Source organism: Atractosteus spatula, chromosome 4 (assembly GCF_055471065.1).
Source record: "Atractosteus spatula isolate fAtrSpa1 chromosome 4, fAtrSpa1.hap1, whole genome shotgun sequence".
Classification (NCBI taxonomy): domain Eukaryota; kingdom Metazoa; phylum Chordata; class Actinopteri; order Semionotiformes; family Lepisosteidae; genus Atractosteus; species Atractosteus spatula.
The window spans coordinates 57,938,145-57,956,215 of NC_142709.1; the positions used below are offsets into that span (position 1 = coordinate 57,938,145).

The following is an 18,071-nucleotide window of genomic DNA, read 5'->3' on the forward strand; positions in this document are numbered from 1 at the left end:
GGGGACTCCCCTCCATCACCACCTGGATAATGTGACTGGCAGCCATAGTGCACCAGTACACTCACCACACAACAGCTATCAGTGAGGAGGAGAATGATGAAGCCAATTCATAGATGAGGATTATTATGAGGCCATGATTGGTAAAGAACAATGGGAAATTTGGCCAGGGTGCCAGGATAACACCCCTACTCTTTTTGAGAAGCACCCTGGGATTTTTAATTACCTCAGAGAGTCAGGACCTCGGTTTTATATTTCATCCAGCCAGCACCTTTCTATAGGTTAGAGTCAATGCCCTCTGGTTTCTCTTCATCTTGCAGAAGTCTTTTGCCTTTTTGTACTCTACTGGGGCATTAGGATCCACACAGACCACAGAGTGAGTGCCCCCTACTGACCCCACTTACACCTCTGCCAGCAGCTTTCTAAGGGGGTCCATCATCCAGGTACTGGCCAGGCTCACACCTGCTTAGTATCAGTGGGTTGTCAGTTGTATAATTAGCCAGTTAGTCATAATGAGTAATGAATATACATATAGAGAAACCAAGTATAGAAACAGGAAAAAATGGGAAAAACATTAAAAATGAATAGTTATGAAGGAATGAAATGTTACCTGATACAGTATTATATTTACAGGCTACAATGTTACTGGTTTCCAGGCAACCCTTCATAAGGTGCCACACAACCACAAGGCCTGCATTAGGAGACTCAGAGATGTCATTGTAGAGTTTTATACAGTATATCGCTATGGCCCCTTGGTTCATGTGCAAATTTCATAAGCCAACAGCATAAAAATAACTTTACCTGATGAAGAATAGTCCCATGGACAGATCACAGCCCAGCTTTAGGTCTTCCCAGGGCTGTATTTAACACAGAGGGGTTCATGAAACTGGTACTATTTCTAGTGCTGGAGATCCACATACCTCCTGGTATTCATTGAAGCTGAGCTCTTTACTTCAGTGGGTGAATTAGGCGATAACTTTGTTTTCTTTTCCTCAAAGCTGGGAAATTTTAAGTTATTAAAAACCATAGTTGTTAAAGGCAATGTCCTACATGATCAGGAAATGAAAACAATAAAGCGTTCAAATTATTAGGTCTACAGCGTGTCAAAAGATTTATTATAGTGCTTAAGTGGAACAAAAAGCAGTTGGTGCAGGGGTCCTCAGAGCTGGGAAGGGGAACCCCAGTTTCTCAACCTCAGTACTGGGGGACCCCTGTATCAGATTGCTCTTGTTCCAACCTGGCCTTGAAACACCACACCAGTGCTAATTTCTGCTAGCATCTATTAAGTTTGTTTGGCTTTTCTTGTTTAGGCTTTTTTCTGCTCACAGTCCATGCTTTCAAATATACCCCTTAAGGACCTCGTTGGGAAAAAAACAGCAGTTTCTAAACTTTTGCTGAAAGAAAAAAAGACCAAATGTCAACAGGTCAGATGTGTATAAATATAATGGCGTCACTGTAAATGTTTATAGCCTTTGAAGTGATCCAGTACTTTCTGATAGGTTGCCTGGCAACCAGTATCAATGGAGCACATCCGTTTCATACTGTATACATTTGAAATGCACTTTTTCGTGCTCCTTGGGGTGGATCCCCACAAAAGACACGTGGTTCAAACATACTGCCTCAGAGCCATAGTAGGTCTTTCTCAGTTGATGGCAGAACAAGCATCAAGGGATAAACAGGATTCGTACAGGCTTATAATCCCCCAGTTGTGAGCTACTGGCTTAGGTTCAGGGGATCGCGATGATTAAGGTTAAAAACCTCTTGGCAGGACGGTGCTGGCCTTCTGAAACTCTCATCTTCACAAAATAAAGAGCCAAGGTCGACTAGAATAACACTTACATGGATTTCACTTGTAGTAGGGTAATCAGGCTGAATGAACTGACACTGTTACAGATTTGGTGGTGGTGATGTCTCCCCTCTTCTGTATCTCAGTGTAAAACCGCTGTACAATACAGCTGACGGGTGTTAAACAACTGATGCATCGCAATGCAAAAAAAAGTAAGCCTGAATGACAAAACATTACAAAAATTTATATGGTTGAATTTTGCACGTTTAGTCTTCAAGGCTATAAATTTCTCATTGTAGAATGAAATAGACACCAAGTGCATTTCTTCGACAGACTTGGGAAATTTTACCCATAGCGTACAATTGGAATATTTCAAAGGTCACATTCCGAGCGCACACTACATTTAAGAGTATGATTTTTCACAACCCATGCAGCACATATTCCAATTTACTACCTTGTTTTTGTTGCTTTGGACGTATTTGCATAATAAACATACTAGATACCGAATAAATAAACCCACTTCACATGTTAAAGTGTTGGTGTTGTATATCACAAAACATTACCCAGCCACACACAATGGTTCTATATAGACTAAACATTTACAGCGTCACAGTGTTAAGTGTACACTCTGATCATCTGAACATAAAACCCAATCATCATTCAGCACTAAATGAGACATTTATTTTACAAGTAAAAAAAAAAAAACAGCTTTAGGAATGCGATTGCAAGGTTGCCTGCAGAGTTTGTGATGAAAAGAACAATGAAAGATTCTTACTTTTCCTACAGATGAACTGCACGCGTAGTGGTTATACAACTATTTATCCCAGCACAACCAGGGCCAAAAAACCTTAATCCAAAAGATGTTTTTTTAAAAGAGGTCACCTCAATTTTGTTTAGTTTTAACTGGCCTCTGTCCACTTTAATCAACACAAAGACCTTCTGGTTCATTTTTGTTTCCATAAAATAAAAGCAATATTTTAAATTCAACCTGCCCCTTGTTTGCCCAATACTTGAAGGTTATCACACTTTGTTTCAACTAACATTGTTACTTTAACATATCATTTATAATCCCATTCCACGAACAATGCGTTTTTCAGTTTTTGAATGGACTAAACATTCAGTTCAACTCAATTTTTCTTTACCCTAATTATTTTAAACCTAGCAAGTTGGGACAGCCAGTATCTATTGTGACATTTTTAAAGCAATCGACAATTTTACTGACCTTGCACAATTTAGTTTTATGCTTAGAATAAGACTTTTGTCTCACTGTCAACAACTAATTATCACTATGGAGGAACAATGTAAAATCTGCAACAACTTCATTCATTGTGCTTCATTTCATTAATAATGCAACCGAGAGAGAAGCAGAACACTGATCCAAATCATTATTCAACAGTAAGATATTTCATATTTCAGTTTGAAGTTATTAGGATAACAATTCCATAAGAAATATGAAACCCATTCACTTAATTTTAAAATGTAAAGCGCATCTTAAATTAGTTCTTGAAGCATCATTATTACAAGTCCAACGTATTCCATAGCCATATTTTTGCTTCCTCATGGATGGTAGGTGAGGTGAAGTGGTCAGGATTCTAGCAGATGCTTGCAATCAATGCAAGTTGAGAAAAACAAATCTGAGCAATGACTTGATTTAATTTAAATGCAATGACAAAAAAAGTTGAAACATTATGTGAAGGAAAAATAAGGGTGGCAAAGAGAACAAAACACTCATTTTATGAAATGGTATATGACTCTGCATGTCAGTTAAGGTTACATGGATTCCTCTCACTGCAAATATAAAATCTTAGGCTTATGCACCAAATGTTCATATTTTATGAAAAGCAACCATTTCTACCTTGAAACTTTTAACGTCTTTTTTTTTTCCTGGAAGTCATGCTATTTTACTTGCTCAGCTTTACCACCTGAGGTTTTGAGGTTTCTTGTAATTTACAAGGATTAGGTTAAGTATGAATTCCACAGTGTTTTAGTTACTATGACCATAAGCAAAATAAAATAGGGAAAAATATGAACAAAGATGTGAGTCAAACAGTTAACTTTATTTATGTTCAGGTAAAAACATGAACCTGATGCAGTAAATTATTGCAGATCTTAGAAACCAGCACATGAAAAGCTGGACAAAGGATGGCTTACACTTGCCTTATCCAAGTCCACACACTGCTGGTGTGCTCAGCTGTTTGTTCCAAGCCAGCAGTGCTGAAAATAAAAAAAAAACTACAGCAAGAAAAAAATAGAAAATTTAAAAAAGAAAATAAAGCAGGTATCTCACCACAAACTGGGTGTGAATCTGCATTTAAACTTTATTCTGTAAATTAACTTGAAATGCTATCTGGCCATTAAATGATAAAAACGATACACCAGCTCAATTTGCCCAGCTACAAAATATGATTGGAGCTCTCTCAGCATTTATTGAGCCAAGTTTATTTCTTGCCAGAAATAATCAAGTACACAGCAACTAGTGTGTCTTTCAGGGATTCAGCAGAATGTACCTACACTAAAAAACTATTAAGCGAAAACACTACCTAATCAAAGCACTGTTTTGAGTTCATAACGGAGGTGAAACGCTTTGCAAATGTAGGCTATTAACACCATTTGCTGGGGAAACCCCTACAAAATGATTTCTACCCGCATTCAGCACACTGTAACTTTCTCTTCACAAGATTTAGAAACACACAAAAAAGCAGAACCAAAATACAACACACAAACTGGTGGCATATTATACAAACAGAATGCAAAATGGACAAACTAATCAGGGAGAAATGAGAATACATGGAGCTTGATCTATCAAATGTGAAGTATGAGCAACTTTGTAAATTTGTCTGTACAAAGTAATCTTTGGAGCAAAAATAAATCTAGATGCTATATGGAAACACACACCCCAGTATGCACAGTGACATTTATTGTTCCACCATTCTGAAAAAAAAATCCCTTTTTAAATATCACAAGGCAATGCAAGTTTAAAATGTCACCCATTTTTAACATTATTTTTCAACTAAAGGTATTAGTCTTCGTGAATTCTGTGGGACGTGTAATGTCTTTCAGTTTGTGGGAGAGAAGGGGCAGCAAATATATATATCAATTCTTTAATGTTTGCAAGCTGCTTTCTACAACAAGAAGGCTGTACACATTGCCTCGATGTAGGTGATTTTAAAAAAATGATTTCTCTTTTGCTGTAAAAGGCATTTAAATGTGATCAAGAGATCAAGAGAGATGGAATGACTGCTGCCCTTCTCTGGCAGCTATCAACAGTTTTTCACGCATTATCTCAATACTGGAGTAGTCAGGTAGCTTGAGATAGTTGACACAGGTCATTACAGAGGGCAGAAAATCGTCCGGATTCTCTGTAGATTCAAACGTCTTGCGCACAATCGTCAGCGGAGGATTCAAGCTCCTGAAGCCTTCAAACGGGGGAAAAAAAAGTTCAAATGCATTTAAAGCAAAACAAATTGAAAGTGAAATCAAGTGTAATTAAGCAAAAGTTTCTTCTATGCCAAAACAAAGCTTACCTCCCACTGGCAGTCTTGGGCTACCGGTAACAAACTGCAGAAACAGTCTTTGCTGTTCTGCATCAAAACTACTGAGGACTTCAAACAGGAACTTCACAGCACGACTGGTGGCAGAGAAAGAGACATTACATAATTCTCAGGAGAGCAGCATTATAGTATGTGCGACACATGCTCTTTATGGACTTCTTAAAACATCTAATTTCAGAAAAGCAGTCAATCTACAAAGCATTTTATAGCAGTGATTTCAACAATGCATACAAACTATGTAAAAACATCAAGTATCTTGAAGAGCTTAACAGATATTTTACTGATAAAATCTCCTACCTGTCATGTGTATATCCATGATCTGGTCTACAGCACTCCATTAAAGTTTTTACATCCCAAGTCTCAGATTTGCTACCACAAAGCAACTGATCCAGCTGTAATTGAAATGAAGAAATAAAATGCGTTGATATTTTCATTTTGAACAAAATGCTTTATTCAGAAAAAATACTTTTTAAAGAACCAATGAGAAAATGTTTTAACTGACTATTGAGCATATTTTTCTGAAATGTGTAAATGTCTGCAGACAGCAAGGAGGTCTCATGGTTACCTTTGCTGCCTCACTTGGGCTTTTGTGTTCCACTCTAGCCCGTGCCTCCATCTTTGTGGAATATGCATGAGTTTCCACTGGGTGTTTTGGTTTTCTCCCACAGTAAAAGAAATGCTGTGTAGGTTAACTGGAGTCTCTAAATTGGCTGCTATATGTGTGCCTTAGTGTATGGGCTCCTGCCCAGCATTGGACTAGTGTATTGTCGAGGGCGACTACATATCCCAAAGCAGTCTATCCAGTAGCTTACCTTCCATAAAGTAAGCTACTGGACAGATCAGGTCTATGTTAACAGTACCAAATCTGATTGATTGATCAAATGTTTTATTTAAAATATTTGTTTAAATGTGTTTTAGAGTGAACTTATGTTTTTTCCATTAACTTTGCAGATGTTGACTGAATAGCATTTAAAGTTCAATGATGAACTCAAATTTAAGAAGCTTTAGTTTCTTAAAGGTTTTGTTGTTCACAACAGTTGTGAACCAGTTTAGGAAAGAATGCAATTGAGAGAAGGCCAATCTCACAGTCCTGCCGATTAAGTCTTCTGTACAATTCAAAGCATTCATATACTGCATTTAATACGAATAGAATACAGCCATTTCTGCTAGAATGCATGTTTCTATAATGTGAATTGGCTATAACGTGATAGATTATCAGGGAACATTTCTTCCACTTTTAAAGGTGTTACATATAATGAAGTTTATTACCATAATTATTTTTTCATTTTTCTGTGTAATCATATCTTCTCGTGATGAATGATAAACAATTTGTATTTACAAATGCATTCTATGTTCTTCGTGGTAAGTTAAAAAATTACGGTAGTGCGTACTGTTAAAAGTTTCTCACAAAAGTTCTCACTCTTCTCGACTGCAGAATTTCTCAATGCTTACTGATGTAAGTAATGATGCATATTATCTATTTTTTACAGTTTGTTTAAAATATATCGAAAACAAAAAATAATAGAATACATTCAAACTAATAATATGACAAATTACTATAAAACAAATACCTTCATTATTGTGAATCCAAACTCTACCTCCTAACCCCTTAATTCCCATTGAACCAATGGTTTTTATAACAATTTTCTAGAATGTGGTGTTTTCATGGGAAAAAAATACTGCATTAAAACAGAAATGCCTGTACTTTCCTCTTAATACCAGGAGGTACAAACTCATTTCCTGGATATCCTAGTGTCTGCTGTCCAGACTCTGAGCTGCTTAATGGGTAAATATACCTTTAAGGAAGCAAATTTTCTGAGTAATTGTAAAAAACAATTAAGAAAAACCCTACTTGTCTGAAAAAACAATTGTGTTAACGGACTAATCCAATAGGAACAAACCCTCTGCTTTATAGGGACAAAACAATTTAAATCCAAAATGATTTAGCAATAAAACAATGCTTCCTAAGTCACTTAACTGGGAACTGGCCATTTCTCAGACTTAAAGAAAACATAAATTAGGTTTTCAGTTTACCTCTTCAGGATAAAAATACTGCAGGTGATGCAGAGGGAAGACCGACTCAAATCCTTCCCTGAATGACTCAAACTGTCTGGAAACTCCTTCATTCAATGTCCAGTAAACCACCAACTAAGGAAAAAGAATAGACATTAAAATTATGCCTCTGACAAGTATTGATAAAAATCAACTTCATTTTCTTGAAGTGGGACTTAATTTTCACGCTGGCGTTCAAAATGCAGAAAATAAATTACTGTTCTAAGGTAAAATAATTATTCTATGATTGCTACTCCTCTTAAGTATTTTGCAGTTTCTGATGGTTTAGGTTCTTGCTAGGTTCTTTTTTTAACATTGCCACCAATTATAATTATAATTATACAGTTTTATCATTATAATGGAACCAAGTATTATAATCACATTAATCAGAATATTTAAACTCTGGAGATTCAAGAAGAAAACACATTCTTGATCCAATCTCTGAACATGTTTAACTTGTAGTAACCAAAATGAAAATATAAAGCAAATACTCATATGTACTAATGATGATGGACTTTCCATAGTCAAGCCCATTAAACTTATATGGTAGCACAAGTAAGAAATACAAAATTGTTACACTTCTCCAACTGGCAGGCTAGATAGGAGTAGTGGTGACATGAGAGTACATATAAAAAATAACCCACAGTTCAAAATCTACATAAATTGAAAAACAAAAATTCTAAAGATATCAAACGAGATGTGACTTATACAGACATAAGTATAAACAGTTTACATGTAGGAAAGGTTATGCATTGAGATTACGTGAAATTTCATGACGACTGACCAATCTTTAAGAAAAAACAACAAAAGGATGATTAATTCATCCCTAAAATAATGAAGTCCAAGTCTGGGAAGATATTGACTTGATGGTTTAATTACAAAATTAAGAAAAACCTCAGAAGACAGACAGACCTCAATAGTGTGTAACAGGGCCCAACTTTCAAAAATATTAATGGAAGCAGTATCAACATTTTGGAGAAGGGGAAATATGGCAACAACTTGTAAAATTCAAAAGGGGATAAAACCAAAACAAAACTATAAATTTGGCTTCTGTTGCTGGCAAAGTTATGGAAATGATTGTGTAGTAGTATGTAAAATATATGCATCTTAAAGTAATTCCATGTATTTGTTGAAATACACTTCTGTTATTTCAGTAAGAGTTTAAGTTCTTTCCAGATCACACTAACTGCAAGGCAATGACTAATTTGTAGCAGGTGAGGAAAGCAATCCTTCACTGAAAGCCAGAATCTCCATTTAGAATCTCTGAACTCCTACACAGCACAATAACCTCCCATATCTTTTTTGTATCTTTTATATATATATAAGGAATCAGAATCAAGGTGTTTCTGTCCAGTAAGTTATCAAGGTTTAAAAATCTCATAACTGAAAGCAAACTGCTAGACAGTATGCTACCTAATGTAAAGCACACTTCACTTTTCTGTAATGAAACTCTTCAAGTGCTGGTTACACAAACTAGGGGGAAACTCATATCAGAATTAAAGGCAACAGGGCAACAGCTGCTGGCAATAATACTTTTGCACATTCTCGTGTATCTCAACATCAAAAATGTGAACTTCCAATTTTTAATGTCCGTGGTAGATTCGGGACCTAGTCATCACTACTGTAAAGCACTATTACTTGGGTGAAACAGTTTTCTCTAATTGCACAAAAAAGGGTTATAATGCTGTCACCAATGTCAGTATTTCCGGATACTTACTCTCAGATATTCCTCCAGATTGTGGATGTTGACTGGAATATCCTTGCCTCCTTTCTTTAACTCAACGTTGGGAAAACCAGGCAGAGTGAAATCAAGTCCCAGGTCTTCCACTGAGCAGCCATTCATCGTCAGGCTTTCCAGCGCTTGCTGCAGGGTCTCCCTCGTCTACACAAGAGGTAGTTAGAAATGTCTGAATGCTAATCAAACTAAACAAGCTTTACAAAATGAAATAAAAGGATGTTTAAATTAGGAACTCCAAATTATTCATGGATTTAATATATGGATTCCACTTCTAAAAGGAAAGGAATGGTAGATTTGCAGCAACAGTAACGAAAGGATGCCACCTGGTGTTTCAATGGAGAAGTGTCAAGAGAAAATGGAATGTGGAAAAACTACCGTGCTTTTCCAAACAACCACACAAATTCCATGCCTTATAAAAGCCATATAACACAAAAAACATGTCATGTCAATTCCAACTGGGAAAGGTGCCCTTACATGTGACCTATCCTGCTCCAGTTTCTTTTTCTGTCTGATGATATCCTCAAGGTGATGGATCGATTTAGCTACGCCAGGATCAATGTTTACGAGGTCATGGGAGGTAATAGAGGATTCATGACGCAGCATCCACTTGTAAAAAGGCAGTCCCAGAGGAAGGTCCAACTTAAAGAGAAAACGTAAGTTGCACCATAAACTACTTTCAAAGCAATCTGAACACAACAGGCAGCATATAGACACTGTGGCACTTAATCTAACAAATCTTACAAAAATAAATTCCAAGAAAAATACCTAACACAAAAAAACTCTGAAGCACATATCAGATAGTGTGCACATACTGCAATGACATAAAGACTATTGGATATTTGATACAGAATTTTATGAAATGTTAATTTACCAATCTGAAGTCCATTATGGCTTTTGCCATCAGTTTTCCCAGAAACCGGAATTTCATCTTGACCTTGGCTATGTGTGCTGGTTTGGTCGTCCTTCCAAAAGGAACAGCAAACAGACCTCGAGAGCTAAAGATATACTTGGTCCCCTCTTGGTTTCCTGTTGGGCACAGATATATATGGGTAAGTGTGGATCAACTTAATTCAGCCACTGACAAGTCTATATAAAGTAACTCATGACAATTTTACTTAGGCATGTCAAACTTTTTGAGTATAAGATTATTAGTATTCAGAAAAAAGGATACAATATTTCACAGCAAAACTTGAAGTCCAAAATTATCAAAAAGAAAGCTTGTGAAAGAGCTTTTCTATATATCACCCTGTAGACAGAGGTTATATATTCACAAGGAATGTCTTCTAGATGCTCTAGATCAGTGGTTCTCAAACTTTTTGGACCAAGTACCACCCCTAATCCAACCAAAGCATCCAAGTACCACCTACAAGTCATCTCATAGGAACCCCAGAAATTCTCAATGACCAACATGAGCGCGCGTGCACACACACTCACACATACATATAATAAATATTATAATAATAAACTTTATTTCATATAGCGCCTTTAAAGGTGGCTTCTCAAAGTGTTTTACAGAAAAAAAACAGTAACAACAACTAATAAAAAAGCACCATTTCAGTGAGAGGGGTGAGACTGTTTAGTCGAGCAAAGCAGATGTGAATTAATTTTTTGAGCCTTGATACAATTCACAACAGAGTCTAACAGATTTTAAATCGTCAGGCATTTTCTTGACGGCAAAGGTCTTGCGGTGGATTTTGCGATGCGTCCATTAATTTCTGGAGCAACCTCTCTAATTCGTGCAACTACACCGTTATGTCGGCTTGTCATTGCTCTAGCACCGTCTGTACAAACTCCGACACATTTTATCCAGTCGATGCCATTCTCTTCGATAAATTTATTTAGAAGCTGAAATATGTGCTCTCCTGTAGTTCCTGTTGGTAGCGGCTTACAGAACAGAAAGTCCTCACGGGACGTACCCTCAAACTCGTATCTAACGTAAACGAGCAAATTGGCCAAATCGACTACAGACTCATCTAATTGCAGTGAAAAACATCCGCTCATCTTAACGTGCTCTATCAGTGTACTTTTGATATAATCCTTCATTTCAATAATTCTATGAGTGACTGTGTCTTTCAGGGGGAGGGGAGCAGCAGGTCGAGCTGTTTAGCAGCTTTTTCTCCACACATAATACGTGTCAGCTCTTTTGCCAACGGTAAATACGGTTCTTCAAAAATAGTGTGGCTTACCTGCTTAAGCAATCCGCAAGCTTGCATTTTTCCGCGTTTCCGTTTTTATTTCCGTATTTATTTAAAGTTTTTATTTCATGCACATGGGAGCGAAACACAGAGACGCTCGGTGTATTTTTCTCAAATTAACTTAGAACAGTTCTTAAATATTTTTCTGTTATCTATCACGCTTTCCTGTGCTCACAAGATTACCAGCGTTCGTAGCATGTATTTCTATGCATTCCTGTTTACAACTTGGCATTGTTCCAAAATCACGCACATTCCTCCTTCCTCCCTATTTGCTGGAGATACAGTAGCTTTTTTAAAATACAATTGGTCACTTGCATCCGTAGCACGCATTCCTATAGAGTGGTATAGAATTACAGAGTATCTCTTGTGTCCACTGAAGTATTAGCGCGCACTGTATCGCAGTACGTAGGCTGCGTATTCGACACGTTTAAAATACAAAATACAAAATATGAAAACCCGTCCCGATTTTTCAGCGCACACGACACGGTTCCAGGGTCTTTTGGCGTACCACCTGGCGGCACTCCACGTACCACTGCCGGTACGCGTACCACAGTTTGAGAACCACTGCTCTAGATAACACTACATCTTTATGGATGCATTACTGATATCACTGATGTATTAAAGAATGTATTGTGAGGCCAGTAATACTGAAGTAGCATACCTTTTGGGTTTGATAAGGTGACTTCTTCTCCTCTCCACAAACCAAGATCAGCTCTTTGCAGTTCCTGAGATACAAGTGCATAAAACTCTAATGTTGGGCCCAGGCCAGTTCCAACCTAGAAAACCAAACCAATTTTGTTAGCACCTCTGCTGATTTGGACAAAAGCATCCACATGGATCTCACTGATAATTTGAAAGATAGGTCACAAGTACAGTACTAAAAAATTAATTATCAGGGCTGTAAAAATATATAGTTATTTACACACCTCCCTTTGCCTAAGGTATTACCATATGACATTTTCAGAACAGCTTCTATGGTGCCTTAAGTATAGTGACCTGGGATGCTCATTTCAGCTATTCTAGAAAGACTAAAGAGGAAAAAATGTATGTAGGTACTGTGCTTCAATGGCTGTATGAATAGGTGGTACACTGCTAGATTTTTCAGAAAACCTTTATTGGGTGTTAAAGGGTGGCAGTCTTGGTAAGCAATGTAAAAAACCTGAATGTTTTTGGAATACACCTCTATTTTAAACTAGATAACTAGTTTATGGTTCAATACATATAAGTCCTTTGTATGAAAACACACAAATCCACATAAACATACTTCATTTTCATACTGAATTTCCAGCATCGCTCTGGAGCTGCCAAGATCCTGCATTACTGATTCAGCTTGTTTCAGTAATTCCTCACGGTTTATAGTGCGCTGTGGGACAAAAAAAAACATCAGAAAACAGGTTTAAAATTTTAATAAAACAGGATTTAACCCACTGGAACAAGGTCACATGCAAAGTAACTAAAAGCACACCTATCAATTGCAATCAATAGCAAGTTTTTGGGTGTTTTTGCCCAAATAAACATCTAACCTTTTTTCTATCCAGTCTTGGTGCGACTCTGCTGTCTTGGGAATCAGACTGATTAATTTCTGGATTTGTGTCCAATAATCTCTGCATGGCTCGGTCCCTATCAAAAGCTGTCACGTAGAATAGCATTTGCCTGGTGTCAAATGGGAAGAAGAAAGGGCTGAAAGAAAAACAAAATCATTAGAACCCATTAAGGAAGCACTTTTGATACAGTCATCACAATCACTCACTGGCAGAAAATTAATACTGTCCATCTGATGGGATAATTTAGCAATAATGTAATTTTGCTGTGTAATTTCAGTAATATATTTGTTCATACTACACTACACAAAGACCAAAAACTAAGAAGAAATATCTTAATGAGGTCCTAAACTCAAAAATAGCACAATAAAAGAACAAAAACTGAATTATGACCATTATGATTATATCAACAATTTCACAACGCAGTGTTTGAGACAGCTTTTCATGCATACCAGGTTTTTCCAAGCTCTGTCAGCCAAGAGGGTATATTCCCTGTCATTATAACCAAGGGATCCTGAAGCTGCCGATTTGCTTTTGCTGTGAGCTTGCTGTTGATAAACTCACTGGTGGGAATAATCTCTTTGCATACAGCATTCTGCAAATAAAGCACAGACCACAACTGAATCAGCACTGCATATAAACTAGCTTTCTGAGTACAATAGACCTGGGATCATTTTTTTCTTTTTATCCATAACATTTATAGAACTTTACACCAAACAATTGTTACTCACATCATACAGGTAAAACCAGTATCTGCTTATTGAATGGAGAACTCTTAACAGGAGGATCACATCAAGTGAAGGGTCATCAAAAGTTATGGATTCAGGAGGTTCGTAAATGAGGTAAACTTCTAACGGGTTTGTAACTGAAGGACAAACACCATCTGGAAAACAAAAAGACAGACCATCTTATGTTCAAGCATTGAAAGAGGAGGTAAACCAGAAGTGACTCATTCAGTACAGCAGCTCTTACCATGCCACAGTTCATCGTGTTTTTTTGCATTGCGAGGGGAAGTTTTTGTTGGGGCAGTTTGTGCACGGCCTCTCTTTCCACCAACTACGTCCTTATTGCCATCTTCATCTTCTCTCACAGGTTTATACCTGACAGAGAAACAATTCATATGTCACAGTCTTTACAAATCCACCTGATTTAGATCCTGCTGTCTACATTACATATGAGGTTCATGCACAGAAATAATCAAGATGCTAGTAACATGAGAATTTACAAGGAATTAATCAGTCTAAGGATGCTACCATGTGGATGTATATATGGACCATATGTGGACGTATGGATGCCATTATGCATCACTTCCACACATCTTGCGTTTTTCATTTTTACATGAACCTCAATATTTTAATACAAGTCCCAGAAAAATACCATATTGTGTGAGTCTTTGTCCAAATTCCTGCTCTTCCTAAGGGGTTGCTCTCATCATCTGTGGACTCCCGCTCCTCTTCAGCCTGTATACTGAACTGTCTGACAGCCTGGTATACAGTCATGTTGTATGGCAGTAAGTGGTCTCCAATGTAAAACTGGAGTCTGTGCCTCACATTTCCAGAATTCAGAAACTGTGCAGCCTGTAAAAGCGAGAGAAAAAAAAACAGGCACCACATTGTAACAAGCGAGACATTTTGACCCCTCAGAGGAAAGTAAAGAACTGTGTAACATACCAGTGACTCATCAATTTCATCATCTGAACCATCATCATCACTGTCTTCATCTTCCTCTCGAATTCGTCCGTAGCCTTAACAGATAACAGTTTTTTTAAAGACACCATGACACAAACAATAAAATAAAATCTGAACTTTTGAAGAGATCAAAATAGCTCAAACCTCTAACAACAAGGTATCTTTCAATAGCTTGTACCAAAGCCAACGGATCAATCTTCACTGGACCTCCCTTCCACTGCTTCACATTGGTACAGTCTGGATGTCTCTGCAGCTGACATTTCAGCTGATGGGTGTTAAAGAACTTCAGAGCCTGAGATCCTCTGTTTAAAAAAAAAACATTAAAGAAATTAAATTAACTCGTGTTTAAAGGGTTAAAACTACAGTAAAACTTCAGAGGGCTTTAAAAACGCATGTGGAGATCATATGCAAAATAAAATTTTAATAGTAAGAAAGCACATAGAGGTTTGCATCACATTTTCGACTCGCCTGTTAATCACAAGTCTTTTGCTTCTAATGTTTGGACCAGTGAGGAGTGGCACAGCACACGGGGTAAGCCTTTGGACTCAGGGGTTTAAGACGCCTGTGCAGATACTGCTGTACTCCTGAGCGAGGTTTTTTTTTTATCCTAGTTACTCAAGTCAAGTCCAACCAGCAGTACAAGTAGGGATCAGCCTTGCTGTATGGGGGGGGGGGGTCATCCCTGTGATGGACCATCGTCCCATCCAGGGGTGGAGTTGCATGCTCTCTAGTTCATTTAACACTACAGAAATGAGGGTGAGCTTGAAAAGAGAGACTTTACCTCTATCGGACCAGTACAACCATCAAGTAGTAGCTGTAACACAGACTATTATACTAAAACCTACCCAAAATAAGACAATAAATAACTATTTAATCAATTAGTATGTATTATATAGAAATATTAACACAGATATTTAGAAGTATCCACTTTATAAGTAAATCAGCAAACAGAGGAACTTAATGTGTATATATATTACTACAAATGCATTTATAGCATATTTACTTGCTGGTATTATGAATACATACCTGCTCCCAGTTCCATTGCCACTGGGGAAGTCATGGACTTTAACTGGAAACTGTTCCATTTGACTTAAACAATTGTTCATTTTGTGCACAAGAGCCAAAAGAGGTCCATTTTCTGTGGGATCTGTTCGTCCGGGAGACTCTGTGCCAGGAACCTGAAAACATGTTTATCTTAAGCTTATTTCTAACATAACGGTTTGCTATTTAGCTGCAGGGTTGGCTGCAGCTATGTTAAAACTATTTTAAAAAATCTTGAATGTTTTATATATTTTGAAACATTAACATTGTCTGGACTCAGCTGTTGTAGGAAGTAGCTTCATCCTCAATAGTATTCATTCTCCAAGTACAACTGCCCTCCTCTGAAAGGAAGACAACTGACAGAAAAAGCATGCTGATTGCTTAGGTCAAAGAGGAAGACAAAATATCAAGTGGGGAAAAATAGATTTGAATAAGTATATCAAAGAAGACCTCTTGAAAAGCCATGGACAACTGCCTGGTCCAGTAAGAAACTGAACAATGTAAGCTACAGCATAGCCTTGCAAACTTTACCAAAACCAGGCAAAGTTAATTACCATGAACCTATGAACACAACACCCTTAAATGTTTTCACTTGTACGAGAGTTACTATGCTTTGCATACACATTACAAGGTCAAGCTCTTCTCAACAACTCAATACAAATTCAGTAGAGCACTCATGTAAATCTGGTTTAAAAGATTCTGAAGTTTTTTTTAATTGAACTAGCATTCTCAACAAATCAAATCACCTACAAGGGGAAAAATAAAGCTGCAATTTTAAACAATTGGAAGGGCTCTTCTTATGCATAAAAAACATTTAAAATTATTTCTAGCATTAAAGACCTGCCAACCATACCTGGATGCAATCCTTAAGCCTTTTCAAATATATTCAGATTTATTGGTATTGGAATGAACTTGTAAACACTGTACTGACTTACCGGACAGCCAAAAAAAACATGTAGAAATCTCTTTAACCGAACATCTCGACTGACAGCATCTTTGTCATTGTTAGAGGTTAAGTAAAGCAGCAGCTGTTTGACAAATCCACTGTGCTGGATTTCAAAGGAGGACACATCAGACTCTGAGACTATACTCCGGATTTCTACAAGGCACTCGATCCCACCATCCACCTAGGATAATAATGATCTTGTTTAGTTCATGTCAGGACACAGAAAATTAAAAGTAAATCCCAGCAGCACATTTTAAGGATATATTTATACATGTATGAGACTAGAAAAATATACCTGCAGGTTGAGCTGTTCAGTAGCAGTGCAAAGCCTCTGTAGTACATTCAATGCAGGATTGCTTGCATCCACATTCTCAGAGTTGAAATAGCGCTCGACAAATTTACTGGCCTGTTCCTTTATCCAAGCCTTGATCTTATCCCTGGATAACAGCAAGGGGTTTTATGTTAAAACAGAGATGAAAGTAAAATAATATTAAATTTATAATCTATTATTTCCTCATATTATAGCACCAACTTCAAAAGCGCCTTCCTACAATGCAGAATTTGCTCTACACTCATGACATCTTCATATATAGCAGACTTCCTCAATTCTGAAAATTACTGAAGTGACTCTTCTCTCTACAGTCACTTCTACCTGACTAGTGCTTCTAATTTGTAGGTTCATTATCATAAAATTAAAAGCACAGCTTGCTTGGGAGTAAAAAGCAATGAAAAGCCATGCTTTCACCTATCTGAGTCAGATACACCTGCTTTATAAATGTTATTGCATAAATTTTCAAACAGGCTTATAATTTTTAACTTGTGTTTATAGCAGCCATTATAATCCATGACATTTTAAACTAGAATGTCATCCCTTTTTACATTTGAGTCTAACAACTAATTTAAAAAGTCACCTCCACTTATTTTGCAGTATAAATCAAGTATTTAAAAAATTCAGGTGTACCACAGAATCAAAATAAGCAGACTACAGTACATACTGCACTGTTACAATAAGTCTTTTGCAAATAAAACTTCTTTACGCAAATCTCAATGCAAGGAAAATATTTGGGGGAGAGCTGACTGCATAAAAATACTTTTGAATGTCACCCATTCTTGTACCTGTTATTAGAAATGGAGTCCTTAGGAGGAGCCCGAGCAAGCCCACTGACACCAGCTGTGCGTGCCGGCTCAGAGTTGGTGCTGTTAGTTTGAGTACTTAATTTACCCCATGTTTTTGGGTTTAAGCTTGCCAAGAAAGACGATTTGGGGGACTGTGTAGTAGTAGGACTTTTAGCTGTAAAGACAATAATAATGATAAAATGGGATTTTTTTTAATTCAGAAGAAATACTATATCAGTTAAAAAAGCTGTCTAGATGTTGTCAGGACTGTACACCAGTTAATTATGCCAAATTAACAGTATGTCAAGGAAACGTTAAAAAAAACTCTGGGACAATTTAAAATAGTTACAAGACAGCACAAAAAAGTACATGACATTAGCTTTAAAATGTAAATGTACAACGTACACATGTTAAAGCTAC

At 37.0% G+C, this 18,071-nt stretch overlaps 1 protein-coding gene across 7 annotated transcripts in view; it reads right to left on the reverse strand.

Annotated features, from left to right (window-relative positions):
• Positions 1 to 3,821: 3,821 nt before the first annotated feature.
• The window catches only part of trip12 (thyroid hormone receptor interactor 12), a 43,557-nt gene continuing 29,307 nt past the window's right edge, over positions 3,822 to 18,071 (reverse strand). For all 7 annotated transcript variants that reach the window (XM_088912939.1, XM_088912938.1, XM_088912937.1 and 4 more), the window contains 20 exons: positions 17,652 to 17,826; positions 16,831 to 16,972; positions 16,525 to 16,716; positions 15,575 to 15,726; positions 14,693 to 14,850; positions 14,531 to 14,604; positions 14,238 to 14,437; positions 13,833 to 13,960; positions 13,592 to 13,743; positions 13,313 to 13,455; positions 12,843 to 12,999; positions 12,584 to 12,682; positions 11,981 to 12,095; positions 9,996 to 10,150; positions 9,599 to 9,763; positions 9,104 to 9,268; positions 7,369 to 7,482; positions 5,632 to 5,726; positions 5,308 to 5,411; positions 3,822 to 5,199 (listed from right to left, as the gene is read on the reverse strand). In XM_088912939.1, coding sequence (XP_088769065.1) covers positions 5,003 to 5,199; positions 5,308 to 5,411; positions 5,632 to 5,726; positions 7,369 to 7,482; positions 9,104 to 9,268; positions 9,599 to 9,763; positions 9,996 to 10,150; positions 11,981 to 12,095; positions 12,584 to 12,682; positions 12,843 to 12,999; positions 13,313 to 13,455; positions 13,592 to 13,743; positions 13,833 to 13,960; positions 14,238 to 14,437; positions 14,531 to 14,604; positions 14,693 to 14,850; positions 15,575 to 15,726; positions 16,525 to 16,716; positions 16,831 to 16,972; positions 17,652 to 17,826 — 2,882 coding nt within the window. In that variant the 3' untranslated portion in view covers positions 3,822 to 5,002. The remainder of the gene's footprint in view (positions 5,200 to 5,307; positions 5,412 to 5,631; positions 5,727 to 7,368; positions 7,483 to 9,103; positions 9,269 to 9,598; positions 9,764 to 9,995; positions 10,151 to 11,980; positions 12,096 to 12,583; positions 12,683 to 12,842; positions 13,000 to 13,312; positions 13,456 to 13,591; positions 13,744 to 13,832; positions 13,961 to 14,237; positions 14,438 to 14,530; positions 14,605 to 14,692; positions 14,851 to 15,574; positions 15,727 to 16,524; positions 16,717 to 16,830; positions 16,973 to 17,651; positions 17,827 to 18,071) is intronic.